We start from the raw sequence: 24,286 nt of genomic DNA on the forward strand, positions 1-24,286 counted from the left end.
TCATGTTCGACAATGTTCAAACTTCAAAATATAAAACTTAATTGAAATCAAGTAGTTCCTCGATCAAAGATCGACGTCTACAGACAGACATCTTGTGAACCAATTGCTTAGCCCTGCTTTGCACTTCACGTGCGGATAATTATGCTGAAGGAAAGTCTGTGTGGAGAATCTGGAGGAAAGTCTCTGTGGAGAATCGCACACACAAAATAAGACGATATAGACAAAATGTTTATTTGTAACTGGACCTAATCTTCACTTTTTTGAAATTCACTACATTCCGTTTTTTCTGTCAGATTCAGTTTTCCATTTTAAGTCACCAATTCCATGAATTCCATCCGTTCTCCGTGAATTCCATCCGTGTTCCGTGAATTCCATCCGTGTTCCGTGAATTCCATCCGTGTTCCCCGAATTCCATCCGTGTTCCCCGAATTCCATCCGTGTTCCCCGAATTCCATCCGTGTTCCCCGAATTCCATCCGTGTTCCCCGAATTCCATCCGTGTTCCCCGAATTCCATCCGTGTTCCCCGAATTCCATCCGTGTTCCCCGAACTCCATCCGTGTTCCCCGAACTCCATCCGTGTTCCCCGAACTCCATCCGTGTTCCCCGAACTCCATCCGTGTTCCCCGAACTCCATCCGTGTTCCCCGAACTCCATCCGTGTTCCCCGAATTCCATCCGTATTCCCCGAATTCCATCCGTATTCCCCGAATTCCATCCGTATTCCCCGAATTCCATCCGTATTCCCCGAATTCCATCCGTATTCCCCGAATTCCATCCGTATTCCCCGAATTCCATCCGTATTCCCCGAACTCCATCCGTATTCCCCGAACTCCATCCGTATTCCCCGAACTCCATCCGTATTCCCCGAACTCCATCCGTATTCCCCGAACTCCATCCGTATTCCCCGAACTCCATCCGTATTCCCCGAACTCCATCCGTATTCCCCGAACTCCATCCGTATTCCCCGAACTCCATCCGTATTCCCCGAACTCCATCCGTATTCCCCGAACTCCATCCGTATTCCTCTATCTCCATCCGTATTCCCCGAACTCCATCCGTATTCCCCGAACTCCATCCGTATTCCCCAATCTCCATCCGTATTCCCCAATCTCCATCCGTATTCCCCAAACTCCATCCGTATTCCCCGAACTCCATCCGTATTCCCCGAACTCCATCCGTATTCCCCGAACTCCATCCGTATTCCCCGAACTCCATCCGTATTCCCCGAACTCCATCCGTATTCCCCGAACTCCATCCATATTCCCCGAACTCCATCCGTATTCCCCGAACTCCATCCGTATTCCGTGAACTCCATCCGTATTCCGTGAATTCCATCCGTATTCCGTGAATTCCATCCGTATTCCGTGAATTTCATCCGTATTCCGTGAATTCCATCCGTATTCCGTGAATTCCATCCGTATTCCATGAATTCCATCCGTATTCCATGAATTCCATCCGTATTCCCTGAATTCCATCCATATTCTGTGAATTCCATCCGTATTCCCCAAATTCCATCCGTATTCCATGAATTCCATCCGTATTCCCCGAACTCCATCCGTATTCCCCGAACTCCATCCGTATTCCCCGAACTCCATCCGTATTCCCCGAACTCCATCCGTATTCCTCGATCTCCATCCGTATTCCTCGATCTCCATCCGTATTCCTCGATCTCCATCCGTATTCCTCGATCTCCATCCGTATTCCCCGAACTCCATCCGTATTCCCCGAACTCCATCCGTATTCCCCGAACTCCATCCGTATTCCCCGAACTCCATCCGTATTCCCCGAACTCCATCCGTATTCCGTGAACTCCATCCGTATTCCGTGAACTCCATCCGTATTCCGTGAACTCCATCCGTATTCCGTGAACTCCATCCGTATTCCGTGAATTCCATCCGTATTCCCCGAATTCCATCCGTATTCCCCAAATTCCATCCGTATTCCCCGAATTCCATCCGTATTCCCCGAACTCCATCCGTATTCCCCGAACTCCATCCGTATTCCCCGAACTCCATCCGTATTCCCCGAACTCCATCCGTATTCCCCGAACTCCATCCGTATTCACCGAACTCCATCCGTATTCCCCGAACTCCATCCGTATTCCTCGAACTCCATCCGTATTCCGTGAATTCCATCCGTATTCCATGAATTCCAATCCGTATTCCGTGAATTCCATCCGTATTCCATGAATTCCATCCGTATTCCCCAAATTCCATTCGTATTCCCCAAATTCCATCTGTATTCCATGAATTCCATTCGTCTTCCCCAAATTCCATCTGTATTCCATGAATTCCATCCGTATTCCCCGAATTCCATCCGTATTCCCCCGAATTCCATCCGTATTCCCCGAATTCCATCCGTATTCCCCGAATTCCATCCGTATTCCCCGAATTCCATCCGTATTCCCCGAATTCCATCCGTATTCCCCGAATTCCATCCGTATTCCCCGAATTCCATCCGTATTCCCCGAATTCCATCTGTATTCCCTGAATTCCATCCGTATTCCCCGAATTCCATCCGTATTCCCCGAATTCCATCCGTATTCCTCAAACTCCATCCGTATTCCCCGAACTCCATCCGTATTCCCCGAACTCCATCCGTATTCCCCGAACTCCATCCGTATTCCCCGAACTCCATCCGTATTCCTCGAACTCCATCCGTATTCCTCGAACTCCATCCGTATTCCGTGAATTCCATCCGTATTCCATGAATTCCAATCCGTATTCCGTGAATTCCATCCGTATTCCATGAATTCCATCCGTATTCCCCAAATTCCATTCATATTCCCCAAATTCCATCTGTATTCCATAAATTCCATCCGTATTCCATGAATTCCATCCGTATTCCGTGAATTCCATCCATATTCTGTGAATTCGATCCGTATTCCCCAAATTCCATTCATATTCCCCAAATTCCATCTGTATTCCATGAATTCCATCCGTATTCCATGAATTCCATCCGTATTCCATGAATTCCATCCGTATTCCGTGAATTCCATCCATATTCCGTGAATTCCATCCATATTACATGAATTCAATCCGTATTCCATGAATTCCATCTGTATTCCATGATCACAGAAAATCACTTGTTTTAGACAAAGCAGTACTCCAATGAGCTACAGGAAAAGGCCTTGTTAACTGTGATTACCTTTGATAGTCCACAAGAGCTTTGCATGGTTGTTGTTGCTGTTGTTGTTGGGCTTCTTGTTGGGGGTCGATTTTTGAAATGAGCACCCATTGGTCAGACAGGTGCAGGACCCCATTCACATTTGTCGCTCGACTCCACCCACCATGGCAACCAGACAAAATAATATGGCCGCCATCTTGGTTTTCTGTTGGTCCAAAGACATCAGACATGTCGGCCTCTACTGACTATACACTGCCCGGGTTTGTTGGGTCAGATTTCCATCGGCTTTGTTTGGGTCGAGTGTTACTCATGATGAGGGACCCCAAAAATCTAATCAACGTCGAATAACAATTATTAGAAAGGTGGTGGAGGGTGACATGGATGAGAGGTGTCGAGTTAATCTTTTAATAGCACATTCAATGTGTGTTTCCCAATCGTACCGTTACCGGATTTTGTTGCAAGTTGTCACCACAGTATGGTCTCATTCTTGTTCCCCCCACCCCACCCCAAAGAAAGACATTGAACAATGGAGAATGCCCAGTCTGTGGTTGGCTTTTGAAGACAGCGGTGCAATGTGGTTAGCCCAAGAGAAGCACACAAGTTTCACAAACTAAAGTTCTTCCAGTCAACGGCCATGGAAATAGATAGGTGGGTTGATTCGAGATCATTGGGGAGTGACAGGGAAGAGCCTGAGGTTTTCCAGGATTGAAGGGACATGTTCCATCAATCAGACAAGCAAAAAAACAACTTTCAGATCAGCAGATAATGAAGCAGCTCAAACTGCTTCCAGCAAGAAGTTTCAAAAGTGCTCATTGAGATGAGGGATTAGTTAGCAATACCTTCAAGATTTTGTGTTTGTCATAAATGGATCCATTTCAAGCAACAAGCAAATTATACTTTTGAAACATTTGCTAAAAGTACGAGTATGTATAATTCTCCACAATATTAAATAGACAAAGGGCTTAGATTAAGGGTGCTCACTAAGTGCATATCAAGTGGTGGTTGTCAATTTATTTTCCTTTAACTTCATCATACCCATTGTTTTTGAAGGAGAAAATTCAATTGTAAATTCTTCTGCTGACAATTTGGCAATATTCATTTCTTCGTTGTCATTCTGTGGGGGAGAAAGGTGTGAAAATTAGTTTTCTAGAAATTGACCAAAAAAAAAATTCAAGACCAGTTTTCTTTTTTAAATTGAAACTATGACTTCTTTTTTTTTAACAACAATTATGATGCTTACATTCGTGTCAAGGGAAAGATTCAAAAACTCTTGTGTGGTTTGGTTGAGGTCTTCATTTAAATGCATCGAGTCATCACTCACAATCAAAACATCGTCATCATGTTCACGACGATCAGTCACAAAGCAAAGGTCGTCATCACCTTCAAGATCAAACCAAAGGAATGAATGAAATAAATAACATTTCGACATCTTTCCCAATCAACATTGCAAATACACCTCCTCATCATTGGGTTAGCCGTAAACTCATGCATTGCTCGTCGTATTCGCCAAATCAAAAACTCAAAGCATTTGTGAATGTCTACAGGATCTCACAAGTTACATTGAGCACATAATACATTCAAAAGAATGCAGGCCATCAATTCCCAAAACTATACATATATGCACGGATTTAATAGCATCTACCCTCAATAGGTGAAAAGCTAAATTAACTTGCATATTATGAACGAAGGAAGAAACTAGCTCGATAGAGTGCACACCTCCGCCAGGCTGAACAGTTTGTTTTGTATCCCATTGATGGCCAGGCCGGATCTGTACCAAAATCTAATCTGCTTGTTCTTATTACCGAACCAACTCATCCACAACTTTTTGAAATATCATGTTAGATAGATATATATATACATATATAATATATACATATATAATATATATATATATATAATATATATATATATAAATATATAATATATATATATATATATATATATATATATATATATATATATATATATATACACATACACAGTGAAACCTTGACTTACGAGTGCACCAACTTACGAGTTTTCCGAGATACGAGCCGTCGCTCGGGCGGTTTTTTGCTTTGAGATGCGAGCCGAGATCTGAGTTATGAGCTTACGCCACCCGCCACCAAGTGGGTTCCGGTCACGTGGTTATCTTGCCGTGCACGCATCTCTGCCGTATATCGCTGCTGCTTTGTTTTCGCATTTTGGTTATTTTGGAGCTTACGCCACCCGCCACCAGGTGGGTTCCGGTCACGTGGTTATCTTGCCGTGCAAGCATCTCTGCCGTATATCGCTGCTGCTTTGTTTTCGCATTTTGGTTATTTTGGAGCTTACGCCACCCGCCACCAGGTGGGTTCCGGTCACGTGGTTATCTTGCCGTGCAAGCATCTCTGCCGTATATAGCTGCTGCTTTGTTTTCGCATTTTGGTTATTTTGGAAAATTTCTTAGTTTTAACCATGGGTCCTAAGAAATTGAGTGCCAAGGGCAGTACTGAGAAGAAGAAGAGGATGATGTGCTTGGATATAAAACACGCAATCATCGAAAAACATGAGCGAGGTGTGCGTGTTGTCGACTTGGTGAGGCAGTACGATCGTAGTACTTCTACGATATGTACGATTTTGAAGCAGAAGGAGTCGATAAAGGCTATAACGCCAGCCAAGGGCGTTACGATTATTTCAAAGCTCCGGACCTCTATCCATGAAGAGATGGAGAAGTTGTTGTTTGTGTGGTTGACGGAGAAGCAGCTCGCAGGATGCCGAGGAGGACGTATATAACGGCAGAGGAGAAGAGCATGCCAGGCCACAACTTGTTCAGAGTGCCGGCAATAGCTCGCCTTCTCTTTGTGGAAAACACGGTGAGATCCTTAACATCCAACAACTAATGGGACGCAAACGGGGCGCCCAGTTTAGCGGTACACACATTGATGAATCACCCTGCCTGTGAAACACCGACATGACAGGTTATAGCTGGGTCGGGATTCAAACCCAGGCTGGACAGTTTAGAGTCAAGTGTGCGTACCTCCAGTCCAGGCCATCCTGCCAACTTGTATGCTGCATACAGGTGAAATATAAAGCGCGAGATATTTTTATATATACTGTATATTAAAAAAAAAATTGGTGTGGTTTTTGGCGGGCTGGAACGGATTAATAGCATTTCAATGCATTTTAATGGGGAAATTTAATTTGAGAAACGAGCAAATTGAGTTACGAGCTCGGTCACAGAACGAATTAAACTCGTAAGTCAAGGTTTCACTGTATATATATATATATATATATATATATATATATACAGTGGAACCTCGACTCACGAGTGCCCCAACTTACGAGTTTTTCGAGATACGAGCCGTCACTCTGGCAGTTTATTGCTTTGAGATGCGAGCCGAGATCCGAGTTACGAGCTTTCGCCACCCGGTCACGTGGTTATCTTGCCGTGCACGTACAGTATCTCTGTCGTAGTATAGCGCTGCATTTTAGTTTTCGCATTTCGGTTATTTTGAGTTTACGCCGCCAGGTGGGCTCCGGTCACGTGGTTATCTTGCCGTGCACGTACAGTATCTCTGTCGTATAGCGCTAATGATATATAACGCCGCCGATAATTAATGATATGATAATTTATGATAATCTATGCAGCACGACGTGGTCCTCACGTCACACAAGGCGCCTTTGCCGGCGCAAAACGGCTCTCTCAGGGTCAAACTCGGTATCGTTTTGAGCGCACGGTTCAGACCTTCAAGAAAAAGTTTATTTTGTAAAAATCGAGCCACGCGTTCAAAAGATATGACCGGTTTTGTTCGCCGGCACGTCGGCGCTCGAATCGAATCGAGTTAAAACGAACACTGCCGTTGTCGGGTCCGTCTGAGACAACCACCGGGCCTAGAACGCTGGGACCGGTCTCGTTGGATAGGCCTGGATCAGATCTCGAAACGCTGGAAGCTGCACCTCTCTGTGATAATCTTGTGGACCATGACAAGAGATCGTGCGACACGTGGTTATCATGCCGTGCAAGTACAGTATCTCTGCCGTCAACTTGTTCAGAGTGCCGGCGATAGCTCGCCTTCTCTTTGTGGAAAACACGGTGAGATCCTTAACATCCAACAACTAATGGGACGCAAACGGGGCGCCCAGTTTAGCGGTACACCCATTGATGAATCACCCTGCCTGTGATTCACCCATGACAGGTTATAGCTGGGTCGGGATTCAAACCCAGGCTGGACAGTTTAGACTTTAGAGTCAAGTGTGCGTACCTCCAGTCCAGGCCATCCTGCCAACTTGTATGCTGCATACAGGTGAAATATAAAGCGCGAGATATTTTTATATATACTGTATATTTAAAAAAAAATTGGTGTGGTTTTTGGCGGGCTGGAACGGATTAATAGCATTTCAATGCATTTCAATGGAAATTTGATTTGAGATACGAGCAATTTGAGTTACGAGCTCGGTCACGGAACGGATTAAACTCGTAAGTCAAGGTTCCACTGTATATATATATATATATATATATATATATATATATATATATATATATATATATATATATATATATATATATATATATATATATATATATATATATATATATATATATATATAAAGCAGTAAAGTATGTTTGTTTGTTTGTATAACTCGAGAACTACTCATCGCAGAGCAAAACCAAAGGCATATTCGGAATCAGTACGTCTCAGAGCAACTACAGCACACCTTAAAATTTAAAAAAAGTTCGCGTTTTAAAATTATGACGTCATCAGCGTATTTCGGAACGTTAATTTTTCAACTTCATATTCGGAATCAGTCCAAGGTGTCCATTTTGAACTATAAAAGACCTTCAATCCCTTAAGTGACTGTTTTTCGAATAAAGGTAACAGATTGGTAAAATAAATGATAATTTAATAAAGCGAAATGTCTATTGTACTGCTTTACAAATTAAAACACACGATGCCTCTTTTACTTATACACTGCCCACAAAGTTATAACTGGAACCGACGGATGTTTATTCATTTAATGAGTACGAAGGGGGATATGTGTCCGTATTTAAGTGAAGAATTGGACATTATGACTTAAGAGATCGATTAACAAAAAAATCGATTGGTGCAAGCTCAAGCCTTTTGAAGTGAACTTATCGTACTTGAAGCTTAAATGCATTTGAAACGTATGGCAAAGGAAGTCCGGCGTCCCAGAGCCGTTTACTTCTTCACTCGCACAGATAGGGCATGGAAAGAGAGTGTAGTGTACTGTTTATCGGAAGCAATTTGTTTGGTACTTGAATATTTTTTATTTTTTTGAAAATATCAATTTCGTTCAACTTCATATTCGGAATCAGTACGTCCCAGAGAAACTTCGTAACGTAAATTTTTCAACTTCATCCGATTGACATGGGACCAACGGCATGTGACAGAGAGTGAAACATACATGCTACATTTATTTGACGACAATGACTTCCGATTTCCGGGTTCAGAATGCGGGTGCGGGACCAATGCCATTTGACAGGGAATAAAAAAAAAATGCGACATTGAATTGACGACAATGACTGCCGACTTGACTCCCTCCTCCCCCTCGCCTCCCCCCTCCCCTTCCCCACTACCACTTCCCCCATACCCCTTTCCCCTCCCCCTTCCTCTCCCCCCTCCCTTTTCCCCCTCCCCCCTCCCCTGGGCATTCCAGAACCCTCCATTTCTTTCTTTTCAGCCATTCCTTGGTGGATTTACTGGTATATTTAGGGTCATTGTCATGTTGCAAGGTCCACCTTCGGTTGAGCTTCACCTTTCCGACAGATGGCCTCACATTATCCTCAAGCACCCTCTGGTACAATGAAGAATTCATAGTGGATTATATGATGGTGAGCTGCCCAGGCCCTGATGGAGCAAAGCTGCCCCAAACATAATATTTCCAATGTTCTGGGATTCAGATCTTCCATATATAGAGTAAATGAGGAAAAAGTAAGTACACCCCGACATTTATCACTACTTCAAATACCTAAAATTAGAATCAGGTGCACCAGCTCAGGTGCAAATGATTAGAACATCGTTAAAGGATCTTGGAGGAACCTGTCTTATTTAAACCTCAGACATTTAGTTTGGTTTGCTCTTTGTTGTTGAAGTGTGTGGCTTCACCATGCCTAGATTAAAAGAGCTCTCTGAGGCCTTCAGAAAGAAGGTTATAGATGCCTACGAGTCTGGGAAGGGATTTTAAAAGATCTCCAAACAATTTGAAATCAATCATTCGACTGTCCGGAAGATCATCTACAAGTGGAGAAGATTCCAAACAACTGCCAACTTGTTCAGGCCAGGCCGCCCCAGCAAGTTCAGCCCGAGAGCAGACGGCAAGATGCTGAAAGAAGTCTCTAAGAACCCCAGAATGTCATCACGGGACCTACAGGTAGCTCTTGCCACTGTTGATGTCAAAGTGCATGAGTCTACCATTAGAAAGAGGCTGCACAAATTTGATCTACATGGGAGGTGTGCCAGGAGGAAGCCTTTGCTGTCCAGAAAGAACATCAGGGCAAGACTAAAATTTGCCAATGAACACCTAGGCAAAGACCAGCACTTCTGGAACAATGTGCTCTGGACAGATGAGTCAAAGGTAGAGCTATTTGGCCACAGTACCAGAAGACATGTTTGGCGAAAACCAAAGACAGCATTTGACCACAAGAACCTGATACCAACTGTAAAGCATGGTGGTGGAAATATTATGGTTTGGGGCAGCTTTGCTCCATCAGGGCCTGAGCAGCTCACCATCATATAATCCACTATGAATTCTTCATTGTACCAGAGGGTGCTTGAGGATAATGTGAGGCCATCTGTCGGAAAGGTGAAGCTCAACCGAAGGTGGACCTTGCAACATGACAATGACCCTAAATATACCAGTAAATCCACCAAGGAATGGCTGAAAAGAAATAAATGGAGGGTTCTGGAATGCCCAAGTCAAAGCCCGGATCTAAATCCCATTGAGATGTTGTGGGGGGATTTGAAACGAGCTGTGCATGCAATTGTGCATGCAGTGGAACAATTTTTTGTTGAATAAATTATTGCAAAGTCAATTTTTCATTGTTTTTTGTTCAATTAGATCACCTTTATCTGTGGATACTGTTTAAATGAAGATCAAATATTGATATGTGTTAAAAAGATTTTAAAAACATCGCATGGGGTGTCCTTACTTTTTCCACATGTGAAATTTGCATTTATGTTTATTTAAATTATACAATGGACTACAAAATGTAAATGTTTCATGATATTTGTTATATTATATCACCTTTACCGATCAATATTGTTGAAATGAAGATCAAATAGCTGTATGTTGAAATATGTTGTAAAAGTCAAAACTTTACATGGGGTGTACATATATATATATATATATATATAACTAACATGATATTTCAAAACATTGTGGATGTGTTTTGTGGACGATATATATATATATATAACCACCTTTAGAGGATACATATATACATATATACATATATATATATATACATATATATATATATACATATATACATATATACATATATACATATATATATATATACATATATATATATATATATATACATATATACATATATATATATACATATATACATATATACATATATATATATACATATATACATATATATATACATATATACATATACATATATACATATACATATATATATATATATATACATATACATATACATATATACATATACATATATACATATACATATATATATATATATATATATACATATACATATATATATACATATATATATATACACATATATATATATACATATATATATATATATATATATACATATATATATATATATATACATATATATATATATATATATATACATATATATATATACATATATATATATACATATATACATATATATTGTTACAGACGTGGCTTGGATGTTATTTACCGAGCGGTTTATTGGTATGACCACGTCTGCACAAGTTACCCGATTGTGCCCGAACGTTGACTAGCCGCGCTATGCTGGCTCAATAAGAAAAAGAAGACACCCGGCTGGATTACAATCACACAATACGACACCAACGTTTCGATTCTCAAGTATATTCGTACGGAAAAGGTTAGATTACAGGGGCTAGAGGTATATTACAGGAAGACAGGCACTTAGACACACTCTTATATTAACCCCGGACAGACGACAGACACACGGGACAAAATGCTGACTCACACGGGGGTTGATGAAAAGGACAGCGGGTATCGATGGCTCAAGGTGCACTCCTGGCTCAAGGCAGAATCGACTCGGTCCGGTCCAGAGATGCGGGGAGGTATCGTCGCGCTGGGGGTGGCGGTGGCTTCTCTCTCCAGTCTCCAAGCTGAGGCGCATCTGACGTCACATCCGGCGCGGGGCCGCGTATATCCGGCGGGGAGTGACACGCCCTCGGCTCGTTAGCTCCGCCTCGTGGAATCGGCACGTTGCTTCTCATTGGGTGCGTGCGGGGGGGGTTACTGGCTCCGCCCCTGACGAGGAGCTGACAGCCAGCCCCTTCGGGGTAACCCCGTGGAGCGCATGGTCTGGAGCTAATCGAGCCGGTGTGAGGACGCATCCTCCCCCGCTCCGCCGCCATCTCCTCTGTTGTTGTTGTAATTGTTGTTGTAGTTGTTGTTATTGTTGTTGTTTGGGGAAGAAGATGGGAGGAGGTATGGGAAAGGTCCTAAACTCACTACTGATGCCATATAATCACATTCTGGTGCAACGAAGAGTCATAATTAATGGAGACGAGGCCTTAACTGACATAGAATAAGAATAACTAGGAAGATGTCCGAAAGTTGTCTACCTGTGGTGCGGTGGACCTGGGCACGACATTTAATGGGGGAATAAGGGGAAGGTCGGCTCTACTGATTGTTATTTACATGCAATGGGACTAGGGAATGGGGGATCGGGGAAAGTTGGGGAGTATTGGAGAAAATAGGGGAATATTTACAAGCGGATATGGAGGCCAAATTCCATATTCGCAACATTGCACCCTTCTCTACCCTCGGGGCGTCCCGACCCGATAAATTTTTACCTACTTTAGTGTGGCACGCAATGTAGTTCCCTCTACTATTAACTCTACCCTGAGTGCGACAGTTTTACAGATATTCACAAATGAGTAAATATGTCCCCCTGCGACGTTGCACCCTTCTCCTCACAGAAACACACCCACAGGATAACCGAATCCGGAAAGAATTCTCAAACTAAACATACAGCCGGTAGGGAGCATTATTTACAAGACTATGCTGCTATTTACACTACGATCCAGGACCTGTTTTTGGAGGAACACATGCAGATGTTATGCATAGAGAGAGCGCGCTTGCCAGCATCGATACACCAACCCACGAGTGCTCTGTGGCCGACGGCCTTTAATAACGTGCAGAGCACCCTTCCCGAGCATCAACAGCACCACCCCACCACCAATCGGTGCAGTCACCATTGTTCAATGATTAAAAATAAATGCGACAACCCCTAACCCTGCAGGTGTCTCTTGCTCTTCTTGTGGTGCACTTGGTGTCAACTAAAAGTGGTTCACCTGTATGGCATAGGTGCCACGTTGACCCATAGGTCCATCCCCGGGTGGTGCTTGGCCGCAAACGAACTGCGGTCCATTGTGGGTGGCCACAAACATTGCGGTCCATATGGTGTATCGATCCCGGCAGCAAACAGCGAAAGTGCAGGCCCACAACTGCGCAGCCAGCACCTCTCTCTCCTCTCTCTCTACCCCAAAGCCAGATCCTCGGAGGTGGGAGACAAAAGAAGAAACAAGTGAGTAAGGTGGTAAGGGCGCAAAAGTGCACGCAATGTAAGGTGATGCACACTGGGGGCACATGGGAACCAGGTGAGACAGGTACGTTCCTATCGTACGCCCCCCCCCCCCCACCAGGTAACCTACATGGCCCCTCCCTTACCCCTTACTGTATCCACAAAACACAACACTACCCATAAACATCTACTTTACAAATCAACAAACATCCCTACTGTCTTCCCCGTTCCTCCCATAAACCAAATTCGTCTTCTCTCCCTCCTAACCAATCAAATTTGCCATTTTCAACTCTCATCAAAATTTGCCATCTCCAACTGCACATCAAAATTTGCCATCACCAATTCATCATCAGTCCCTCCTAGGGAGGGAGAGATGGAATCACTCCAATGTCTCATCCACGTCGTGATGCGTCTCACAAATCCACACAGCGATTCATTTCCTGCACAAAACAAAGAAAACACAGGTGTGGAGTCATCATCATCACCACAGGCAAGTGGCTGCGTATGGTGCGACAGGTTCATCAATCCTAACTATCTCCTAAATGACTTTAACAACTTTACACTACCCGGGGTCTCTCTCCGGCCAAACCATTGGCCCTCTTACACTATGGGTTCTAAAAACCAATTCCCATTGGCCAAACTGTGGTGCTCTTCAATTTGGGGTCTCACTCCCCCGATTCATCTCCCGGTGCCCTCGCACAATTTCTGGGCTGCGGCGTGTACCTCTCCCAGTGGGTCTACCCACCTGCACACCTCCACCACTGCAGTTGCCTCCGAGCTTACCTGCTCCTTGCCCTAACCTAACTACCTGGGGAAGGCCCTCTGGCACTCTCCCCACTCGGTGCCCTCTCTGGCACTGGGCTACCCGGGTCCATCCTCCGGATCCTCGGGCCCCATCCACAACTCTACCGGCTCCCAGAGCCCACCTGCGGCCTCACCTGGCCGACATCCTCACAGTGGTGGAGTGCCCAACCAACTACACACACTAACAGGCTACACGCCCAGCCATTTCCACAACACTAATGCACCCATCCACAACACCATTCTGCAACCGCACCACAAATGCCAATATCCAACCACAATTTACCTGCACCCTCTACCTAACACTTACACTACCCACCCCGGGTACTCGTGAAAGGGGTCCACTCTTCCCCCATCCACACCTTCGCACCATGCACACCACTCCGTACCACTCACTCCAACTCTCTCCACACACCTGTACCTGCACACCTGTGCTCTCACACCTGGTGCCACCTGCACCCTTCTCTCCCCAAGCGCATTCGCGCTGATCCACACACTCACGACTCATACACTGCTCCACACACCTGTCCAATTGCACACCTGTGCAATCACACCTGTTCCATCCTCACACACACAGCATCATCTCAGCTAACTACTCCCTTCTGAAACTTGCGCTTCCCAGTCGTCCCTTTAACTATTGCGCTCCCTCGTCATTATCATCCACACTAATCTACCTGCGTCCCCACTACAGGTATCAGTCACTAACTAATCTTAACGTTACCTAATGTCAATCTTCGCTAGATCCCTACACACCATATCCTAACCCACCCGGGCTAGTTTTCACTGCCATACACCCCATAATCTAGTGCTCCTTTGCCCCCCCATGGGAAGGATGGTGGATTTGCCATCCCACCACATCGGGGGTCTCTCACTACCAATTTTGCACATCAAATTTCAACAAATTAAAAATTTGCCAATCACTGCCCATCATCTGCCAATCACTACTGCCAATCCCTTGCCAATCATCAAATTTTGTTTTTCTCTAATTTTGGGTCCAAAACACTAACCTCATCACCCAGTCTACTCACTAATACCTCTCGGTGCGCCAATCCCTGTCCAAAGCCCGGCTTCGTAAAGCCAAGCAATGGATGCTGGTTGTTTTGTGCCAGCGGCTGGGTGCGTCCCGCATTCGGTGCAGGGAAGGAGGTTTACCCGGGCCGAGATCCCACGCACCATCTCGGCACGGAGCCATCCAATGCCCCGATCTCGACCTGCCGGCACGTCTCACCAAAAAGTGGTCGCCATGACGACTCTTTCTCTCGGGCCGCCCGCTCCGCCTAGTGGAGCACAGACGCGGCCGTTCAAAGCGAGGCCCAGCACGCACCGAGGGCCCGATTCGGCTATAAGTCGTTCTAAACTCTATCCCGTCTAACGTCGATGCTTCACCTGCATGCTTACACCCCGCAGCCCGTTCCTTGCTCACACATCCAGCCGTTTCCATGCCCCTCGTACCGTTCCTTACACACCCAGGTACACCCATTCCACTCACCGCCTTGGTCACACACCTGACCACCGAACACTTTGGCACACACTCGTTGGTAGCACACCTCACCAATACACCTCTTCGCGCCCCCTCCTCGGTCACCTCCTCTGTGACAATCACAGGTGTGCTCTCATTCGCACACCCAACCACGTGCCTCACCACCAACTCCAGCGTGCATTCCCACTCACGCTCTACCATTCCAGGTGTGCATCCTTCCATCCCAGGTGTACATCCTCGCTCACCTGTCACAACTAACTCACGCTCCATGTCACTCTCACTACTTTCACCTCCATTCCTGACAGCGCACTCACCCTTACTCTTGACAGCACACTCTTTCCTCATGCACCTGTCCGTCACACACCTTTCTCGCGCACACTCTCCCGTTACACCCTCTGTAACACTCACCACAGCTGTGCATTCTTCCTTGCCTTTGACAGCGCACTCTTTCCCCATGCACCTGTCCGTCACACACCTTCCTCGCGCACACTCTCCCGTCACACCCTCTGTAACACTCACCACAGGTGTGCATTCTTCCTTGCCTTTGACAGCGCACTCTTTCCCCATGCACCTGTCCGTCACACACCTTCCTCGCGCACACTCTCCCGTCACATCCTCTGTAACACTCACCACACCGCGCTTCCATGTGCCCCCTCGCACACGCGCTACGACCGACTCACTCTCGCCAGCACACTCACTCCTTGGCACGCACTTTTTCCTCACACACCCCAGAGTCGGACTTTCTCGCACACCTCCTTTTTCGCACACCAGACCTGTCGCACACTTCACCAACGGCCTCTCACGAACACCCGGGTCTATCTCGACCCCCAAGCTTCTTAAATCCCCTGGCGCATCATACGCACGACCATATTGGTCACCACTTACACCGGGTCCTCTTCCTCTTCGCTTCTCCTCCATCACCTGCGAATCCCTCATCCGGTTAATGAGCACATCATCACGATCCAAACACAGACTTTGGACCAATTCTTTTATCTCCTCTTTTATCTCTTTCTTATCCCCTCTCCGTCGCTTCTTAATTTCGCTCATCCCTTCTTCCACTTCTTCTAATTTGTGCTTCACCTCTTTTATTCCCCGGTACGTCTCCTCAAGCTCATCCTCTAAGGCTACCTTGACCGTTTCCAGGTGCGTCCTCACCTGCCGGTCCTTCGTCTCCATTACCTCTATCACCTCGTCCAACCTCGTTGTCAGTCCCTCACGTACCATCTGACATTCCCTCTTTGTCGCTATCAAGTCGTTTTTTATGTCGTTTTGTGTCGCTTTTAAACCTCCTAATACCGCAGTGTTCCTTTGAACCTGCTCCACTAACTCCGTCTGTCCCACCGTCAGCTGCTCCACCTCCTGCGTCAGGTCCTCTATGCCCCCTTGTAACTTTACAGTCCCCTTTCTCACCTCCTTCTCCATGTGCTCCTTACAGTGCCTCACCTCCTCGCGCACTCCTCCGACCTCCTCACTCACTCCTCTTCTGATCTCCTCTCCCATCACTTGCATCTCCTGCCCAGATGCCACCCTCATCTGCTCCATTTCCTCCCTGTGAGCATCCAGTTTGGTTTCTACCCCCATTCTGACCCCCTCTATCTGCTGCTCCATTTGTTTAACTTCCCTTTCCGCTTGGTCCCTCATGTCCCTCAATTTGCCTTCCATACTGTTTTCTAACCCCTCTAACCCATTTTTCACTCCCTCTATCTGATTCTCCTGGGCAGCCATTCTATTTTCTACCCCCGTTAACCCATGTTTCACTCCCTCTATCTGATTCTCTTGAGCGGCCATTCTGTTTTCTACCCCCGTTAACCCATTCTTTACTTCTTTTATCCCGTTGTCTAACCCCTCAAAATTATTGTCTAACTTCCCAATTTTCTTGTCTAACTCCTCAAAATTATTGTCTAACTTCCCAATTTTCTTGTCTAACTCCTCAAAATTATTGTCTAACTTCCCAATTTTCTTGTCTAACCCCCCGATTTGATTCCCTAGTCGCTCCCCCATTCTGTTTTCCATTTTCTCCATTTCCCTGGCTCTTTTTTCGTTGTCGCTCTTCGACTCTGCCATGTATTCGCTAAACCGTGCCATGAACTGCTGCATGTCAAACGGCTGCATGTTAAAGCCCGCTGATACAGCCGGCTCGGCTACCGCGCGCTCGTGCGAGGCGCCTTTTTGCGCGCCCGCTACTTCGTGCGTGACGGCGCTATTTTGCGAACCTGCCGCCCTCACTGCTTCGCTCTCCTCTTGTCCCTCAATTTGGTCCTGGACCGACCCTGCTTCACTCTCCCCTACCGGACCCCAGCCGTCTTGATCCGCCATAGCGCGACTTTCAAAATTCGAGTTTCGTAAAACAAATTCGAAATTTCGCCGTTATACTTTCGTCGAGCGCAGTACCCGCGCTCCGGATCGATTTTGTCGAGCGCCGTACGCGCTCCGGATCGATTTTGTCGAGCGCAGTACGCGCTCCGGATCGATTTTCCCTCCCAAAATTTGGGCCTAACTAATTTAGTCCCGGGTCCGAATCTCACTCCTCGACACCAATTGTTACAGACGTGGCTTGGATGTTATTTACCGAGCGGTTTATTGGTATGACCACGTCTGCACAAGTTACCCGATTGTGCCCGAACGTTGACTAGCCGCGCTATGCTGGCTCAATAAGAAAAAGAAGACACCCGGCTGGATTACAATCACACAATACGACACCAACGTTTCGATTCTCAAGTATATTCGTACGGAAAAGGTTAGATTACAGGGGCTAGAGGTATATTACAGGAAGACAGGCACTTAGACACACTCTTATATTAACCCCGGACAGACGACAGACACACGGGACAAAATGCTGACTCACACGGGGGTTGATGAAAAGGACAGCGGGTATCGATGGCTCAAGGTGCACTCCTGGCTCAAGGCAGAATCGACTCGGTCCGGTCCAGAGATGCGGGGAGGTATCGTCGCGCTGGGGGTGGCGGTGGCTTCTCTCTCCAGTCTCCAAGCTGAGGCGCATCTGACGTCACATCCGGCGCGGGGCCGCGTATATCCGGCGGGGAGTGACACGCCCTCGGCTCGTTAGCTCCGCCTCGTGGAATCGGCACGTTGCTTCTCATTGGGTGCGTGCGGGGGGGGGTTACTGGCTCCGCCCCTGACGAGGAGCTGACAGCCAGCCCCTTCGGGGTAACCCCGTGGAGCGCATGGTCTGGAGCTAATCGAGCCGGTGTGAGGACGCATCCTCCCCCGCTCCGCCGCCATCTCCTCTGTTGTTGTTGTAATTGTTGTTGTAGTTGTTGTTATTGTTGTTGTTTGGGGAAGAAGATGGGAGGAGGTATGGGAAAGGTCCTAAACTCACTACTGATGCCATATAATCACATTCTGGTGCAACGAAGAGTCATAATTAATGGAGACGAGGCCTTAACTGACATAGAATAAGAATAACTAGGAAGATGTCCGAAAGTTGTCTACCTGTGGTGCGGTGGACCTGGGCACGACATTTAATGGGGGAATAAGGGGAAGGTCGGCTCTACTGATTGTTATTTACATGCAATGGGACTAGGGAATGGGGGATCGGGGAAAGTTGGGGAGTATTGGAGAAAATAGGGGAATATTTACAAGCGGATATGGAGGCCAAATTCCATATTCGCAACAATATATATACATATATATATATATATATATATATATATATATATATATATATATATATATATATATATATATATATATATATATATATATATATATATAAATATATATATAGAGAGATATATATAGAGAGATATATATAGAGAGATATATATAGAGAGATATATATAGAGAGATATATATAGAGATTTTTTTTTTTGTGAAAGGGCATTTTTCTTCATTGTAACAGAAATAACACTGCCATTTGAGTAGGTTAAGTCATAAATAAACTGCATTATTCCCTGATCTCAGCTCCAAAGTTGTTTTTAAAAAAAATCAAAAAGTTTTAAAATAAATAAATGAATGAATGTATGAATGATGAATGATTGTAAATATCGACTCGCTGAAATGCAGAAAAAAAAAAGAAAAAAACTGAAAAGATTGTGAAGATCTTCATGGTCATTAGTGTACTCGATGGCTGCAGCAGCCAATGCTTTTATCCAGTTTACGAAACAATCCTAGTTTATAACCATAGACAGGAAAAGTATGGTCCATAATGGGATGTTTACCAGGAATTAGGGATTATGCCAATGTAAGTCTAAACAACGTAGGGTTATTATTACAATGCAGAGCACATGGATAAATTGTGTCTGGTAATTGAACTCTACCATGATAATACCAATAGGCACAAATGGCCTCATTCCAGCACTACCTACTACTTACGGTAATGGCAACTCCATAAGTGTCGACAAGGAGATGAGGGATTAGTTAGCGATACCTTTAAGACTGAGTTAGTCATAGAGCCATTTCAAGCAACACCCAAATTTTACTTTTGAAACCTTTGCGAAAGGCATAACTTTCCACTACCTAGCATGTGCAAAAGTCTTCGGTTTCGGGATGCTTTAAGTTAGGGTGGTTGGATGGGGGGTGGGGGTGGGGGTGGGGGGTTGTATACCAAGTCGAGGCTCGTGTAAGAGATAACACACAGACCATATATATATATATAACAAAGGGAGCGGGAGACAAAAGAGGATGAGAGAGGAAAGCACAACAACAGTAGAGACCAGGGATATCGGGAGATCTGTGGAAGATAGAAGGCTGGGGCAGGTACATGGGATAAAAAAGATGCACTCTACAGGAAATTTCAGGAAAGAAAACGGAGTTTGTAAAAGGTGAATTTGGAGTGTATTAACAGGGGTAGAAAAGATCAAGGTTTTGGATTGGGGAAGATAAGAGATGGTGGTTAACAGCTGTTTTAAAGACCTGGAGGGAGAAGTAGGATTGAAGAGAGTGTGGGAGTTTGTTCCAGAGGCGGGAGAAAAGAGTGAAGGTGAGCAGAGAGCCTTGATTTTGGCAGTTTCACCAGAAGAAGGTTGCTGGCCGATCTTGTGCGTGCTGCAGGAATATTTGGGGGACAGAGCACAGACAGAGCTGGGAGAGCTAGGCCGGAGAAGTCAGTACAAGGCAGAAAGACCACCAACCTGCCTGCAGTGAGAGAGTGAAAGGCCCTCAGAATCAGCTTCATCACAGGAGATTCCAATGATTCTATTCTAAAAGCTTTGGTTTCTACAGCGTGAAGCCGAAACGAGGTGTGAAGCAGGAGCACCAGCCCAGAGGTGAGAGCAGTACTCCATGAAGCGGTGGATGAAAGATTTGTATGTGGTGAGAAGCTCAGTAATGCTTAGAACAGACTTCGCACGACGGTGAATGCCCAGTCGGCGACTGGCTTTGGAGGCCAGCTTGGAAATGATCACAGGAAAGATCATGGAATATAGTGAGACCAAAAAGCTTGATTGACAGAACGTCTTCGAGAGGATTGGTGAGAAAGTAGATGGGAGGGTTTTCCAGACGGTCTTTTCGGAGAGACATAGAGAGTGTGAGATTTGTCAGGATTGAAAGACATGTTCCACTTGTTTGACCTGTTTGTTATGTTATCCAGGTCTGCAGAGAGTGAGGAGGCTGCTGCCTGCCGATCTGATGGTTGAGATATGGAGCGGCAGAGAGTGGAGTCATCAGCAAAGAGACAGAGGATTTTCCAGAGTCGGAGAGATCATTAATGAAGACCAGAAAAAGCACATGGCCCAGAAAACTGCCTTGAAGAACTCCAGCCTGGACATGAAGGGGAGATGAGACAAGGGAGGAGAGAGATAAAGGGAGATGAGAGATGGACAGGAAGGAAGGGGTGCACCTCAAGTGGAGTTTTTCAATCTATTTTAACTCCATCATACCCGTTGTGTTTGAAGGAAGAGAGAGTTCACTTGTAAATCCATCTCGTGACAATCTGACAACATTCATTTCCTCGTCGTCCTGTTGGAAAGAAAGGTTGTCAAATTAGGTTTTTTTATTTTAACAAAAATATTTAAGACTGCAAGTGCAATAATTATGATGCTTACTTTCTTGTCAATGGAAAGATCCAACATCTCTTGTGTGACGTTGTTGAGATCTTCATTTGAATTTGTTGGACTATCAGTCACAATCGAAACATCATCTGCTTCACAATCAAACCATAGGAAAGGTTAAAAAAAAGAAAAGGCTTTTCAACATCTTTTCCAATTGGCATGGTAAATATGCCTCATCCTAAACTCATTCATTGTTTGTTTCTTATTTTCCAAAACAAAAACTCTTAATATTTCTGAATGTCTGCAAGTTCTAACAAATTGCAATGAGCAGATACATTCAAAAGAATGCACACTATCAATCATCAAAACTATACATGTATGTACAGACGAACAAACGAATAAATAAAGACCAATTCCCCCCCCCCCCCCCCACTCCCTTTCAACTCCATACCCCCCCCTCCCCGCAGCGTTTTTGCAATATCAATTTTCTAGTCCAAATCAACCTTTCATAAACATAGTACTGTATATTGTTTCGACTACAAAATATACACAAAAGGTTGTCATTTTATATAATTACTCGCTCTTCATACACAAGTACTGGTATAGAACTCCATCATTACTAGTGTATAATGTGACTTTGAAGTAGAGTACAATCGTAAATTGACAGACTAAATTACTAAACAGACTAAACAGACTAAATTGATATAGCTGGAATTTTGGTGTTTAATGTGGCTTGCCACATGTATGTATGTGGCAAGAACACGTTCAGAGGAATAACTAGGTTTTACTACATACTTGAGAGACGTACTCACATGGAGTACCTCCAGCTACAGCTTCATTTCCACTACTGCCTCTTGTTTACGAGTATATATATGTGCTGTACTGTCCACCCAACATTAATGGCTCCATTTACCGGTACATCTCGCTGTCTGACAACATGGACCAACTACTATCCACTCATTCCAACTCTCTCTTCCTCATATGTGGTGATTTCAACTGTCATCATGCCAGCTGGCTGGGTGTGGATGGGTACCTCTCGCACCAGCCATGGCACCTCAGCAAAGGACTTCTACGACTCATTGGTACTGACACAATCAGTCAATTTCCCGACCCGGATCTCAGTCAACAGCACATCATCTCTTTTAGACTTGGTTATGACTAACTTCCTTGCTGTTCTTCTTCTGCTCCAATCGGTTCATCTGATCATTTGCTTGTTAAAGTGGACATCTCTCTGGCCGTTCTCAGAGAGCCTCCTCAGCATCCACGAGTCTGGCATCTCACTCAGGCCGACTGGCACGGTCTTCAAGCAGCCATCAAACATCTGGACTGGTCTCCCATCTCTACCGCCTCTAACATCAACTCATCCTGGGAATTCTTCCAAAGTAAATTGCTCTCTGTCGTGCACAGATTTATCCCATCTCGTCTTTAGTTGTCATACCCTTCCTCCCATCCATGGTACACTGAATCTTGTGGTGAGGAACACTGAAATCTCAAACCTGTCTCCCTCCTCCAAATCCTGGTGGCGTCTTGTCAAATCTGTTTCTGGTGTTTGTTCCCCCTCCATCTCCTCCCTTACCTCAAATGGCTACACAGCTGAGACTGCACATGAAAAGGCTGAATGCCTCAACTCTGTATTTGCCTCAAAATCTTGTGTCCCAAACCCATCGCTCTCTGTACCCACCTTACATTCATTTCCTTGCTGTTCTTCTTCTGTCCAGCTGTTCCTTGACTCTGTCCTTCTCTCCTGACAAGCTGGACAAGTTTCTGTCAAACCTCGACTCTTATAATGCAACCAGACCAGATGGCATCAGCCCACATGTCATAAAAACATGCTCTGCCACTCTATCACACCATCTCTGCTTTATTCACCCTCTCTTTATCTTTCCTCTGCTCAAGGTCATCTGCCATATGCTTGGAAATCAGAAACCATTACCGCTTTACATAAAAAGGCTAATAGTATACCTAAACCTCCAGTGCTTCATCCGAAGCTTTGACTTTTTTAAAGTTAATTAAATAAGTCATTAATCGAAAAAATTAACGAATTAATCGATTAATCAATAAATTATTAATCGATTAATTTATTAATAAATCCTAAACCACCACTGTTTAGAATACCGAAACCACCACCGTTTCATCCGAATCTGTAACTTAAAAAAAATAAAAAATTAATTAAGTAATCCAATCATTAAATAACGAATAGATTAATTCTGATCACTAAATCAAAAATACCCTTTACAGCCAAATCACTTGGTCATTGTCATGTCCAAATATCAGCTTCCTAGCTCAAAAGGTGCCTGAGACATTGCCCAGATGAGAAAGGAAATAAATAAGTACTTAATTAATCGATAATAATTAAATAACTGATCAATTAATTGGTTAATCAAAAAAAAAAAAAATTTTTTTTTTGCCAAAGCACTTGCTCACAATTGTGCCGAAATTTCAGCTTCATAGCTCAAAGGATGGCTGAGATATCGCCTGGACAAACAAACAAACAACCGGAGTGAAAACTGAGTACTCCCTTTCAGCGTGCGTCATTGCCGGGTCCCCTTCGGTGCCCGGCAATGACATAGGAAATGAGCGGAGTATAATACAGACCAATCAGCCTGCTCCCAATCAGAACTCAACATTGTAACAATTCAATACAGGTGCCACGTTCCAAATCCATACACAACAAGAACGGCAATCTGTAGAGCGCACACCTCTGCCAGGCTGAACACTTTACGTTTTGTAGCTCACCGATAGGCCGGATTTGCATCTGGAACTTAACCAAATCCTAATCGGCTTGTTATCGTCACCAACCCAACTCCTCCACCAAATTTTGCCACAAGCCATCCACAACTTTTTGAGATATAGTTTTTGGCCCCATCTCACACCCGGATCTTCACCACAATCTCATCATTTTGTCCTTGTCAGACACCCAACCGGTCCACCAAATCAGTCCACAACTTTTTGAGATATCATGTTCACAGACAAACAAACAAAGACATGGATGAAAAAAAATAACCTCCATCAGGAGGATACAGCAATACAGCCAATAAAGTTGTGAAGTTTAACCAACAACTTTGTACTCTATTATTTTCATAATAAACAAGTCAATGGTATCCTCGTATATATATATATATATATATATATATATATATATATATATATATATATATATATATATATATATATATATATATATAT

At 44.6% G+C, this 24,286-nt stretch overlaps 1 protein-coding gene across 5 annotated transcripts in view; it reads right to left on the reverse strand.

The window, feature by feature from the left end:
- Positions 1-24,286, reverse strand: part of LOC137439948 (DNA excision repair protein ERCC-6-like) — a 173,315-nt gene that overhangs the window by 33,771 nt on the left and 115,258 nt on the right. For 2 of the 5 annotated variants that reach the window (XM_068136234.2, XM_078768339.1), the window contains exons 19-22: positions 21,155-21,252; positions 20,990-21,068; positions 4,367-4,506; positions 4,162-4,240 (exon numbers count right to left, since the gene is read on the reverse strand). In XM_068136234.2, coding sequence (XP_067992335.2) covers positions 4,162-4,240; positions 4,367-4,506; positions 20,990-21,068; positions 21,155-21,252 — 396 coding nt within the window. The remainder of the gene's footprint in view (positions 1-4,161; positions 4,241-4,366; positions 4,507-20,989; positions 21,069-21,154; positions 21,253-24,286) is intronic. The other 3 variants (XM_068136232.2, XM_078768340.1, XM_068136233.2) reach the window with 3 other exon arrangements.

The sequence above is a fragment of the Myxine glutinosa genome, chromosome 14, assembly GCF_964187855.1.
Source record: "Myxine glutinosa chromosome 14, kmMyxGlut1.1, whole genome shotgun sequence".
In the NCBI taxonomy this organism is placed as follows: Eukaryota; Metazoa; Chordata; class Myxini; order Myxiniformes; family Myxinidae; genus Myxine; species Myxine glutinosa.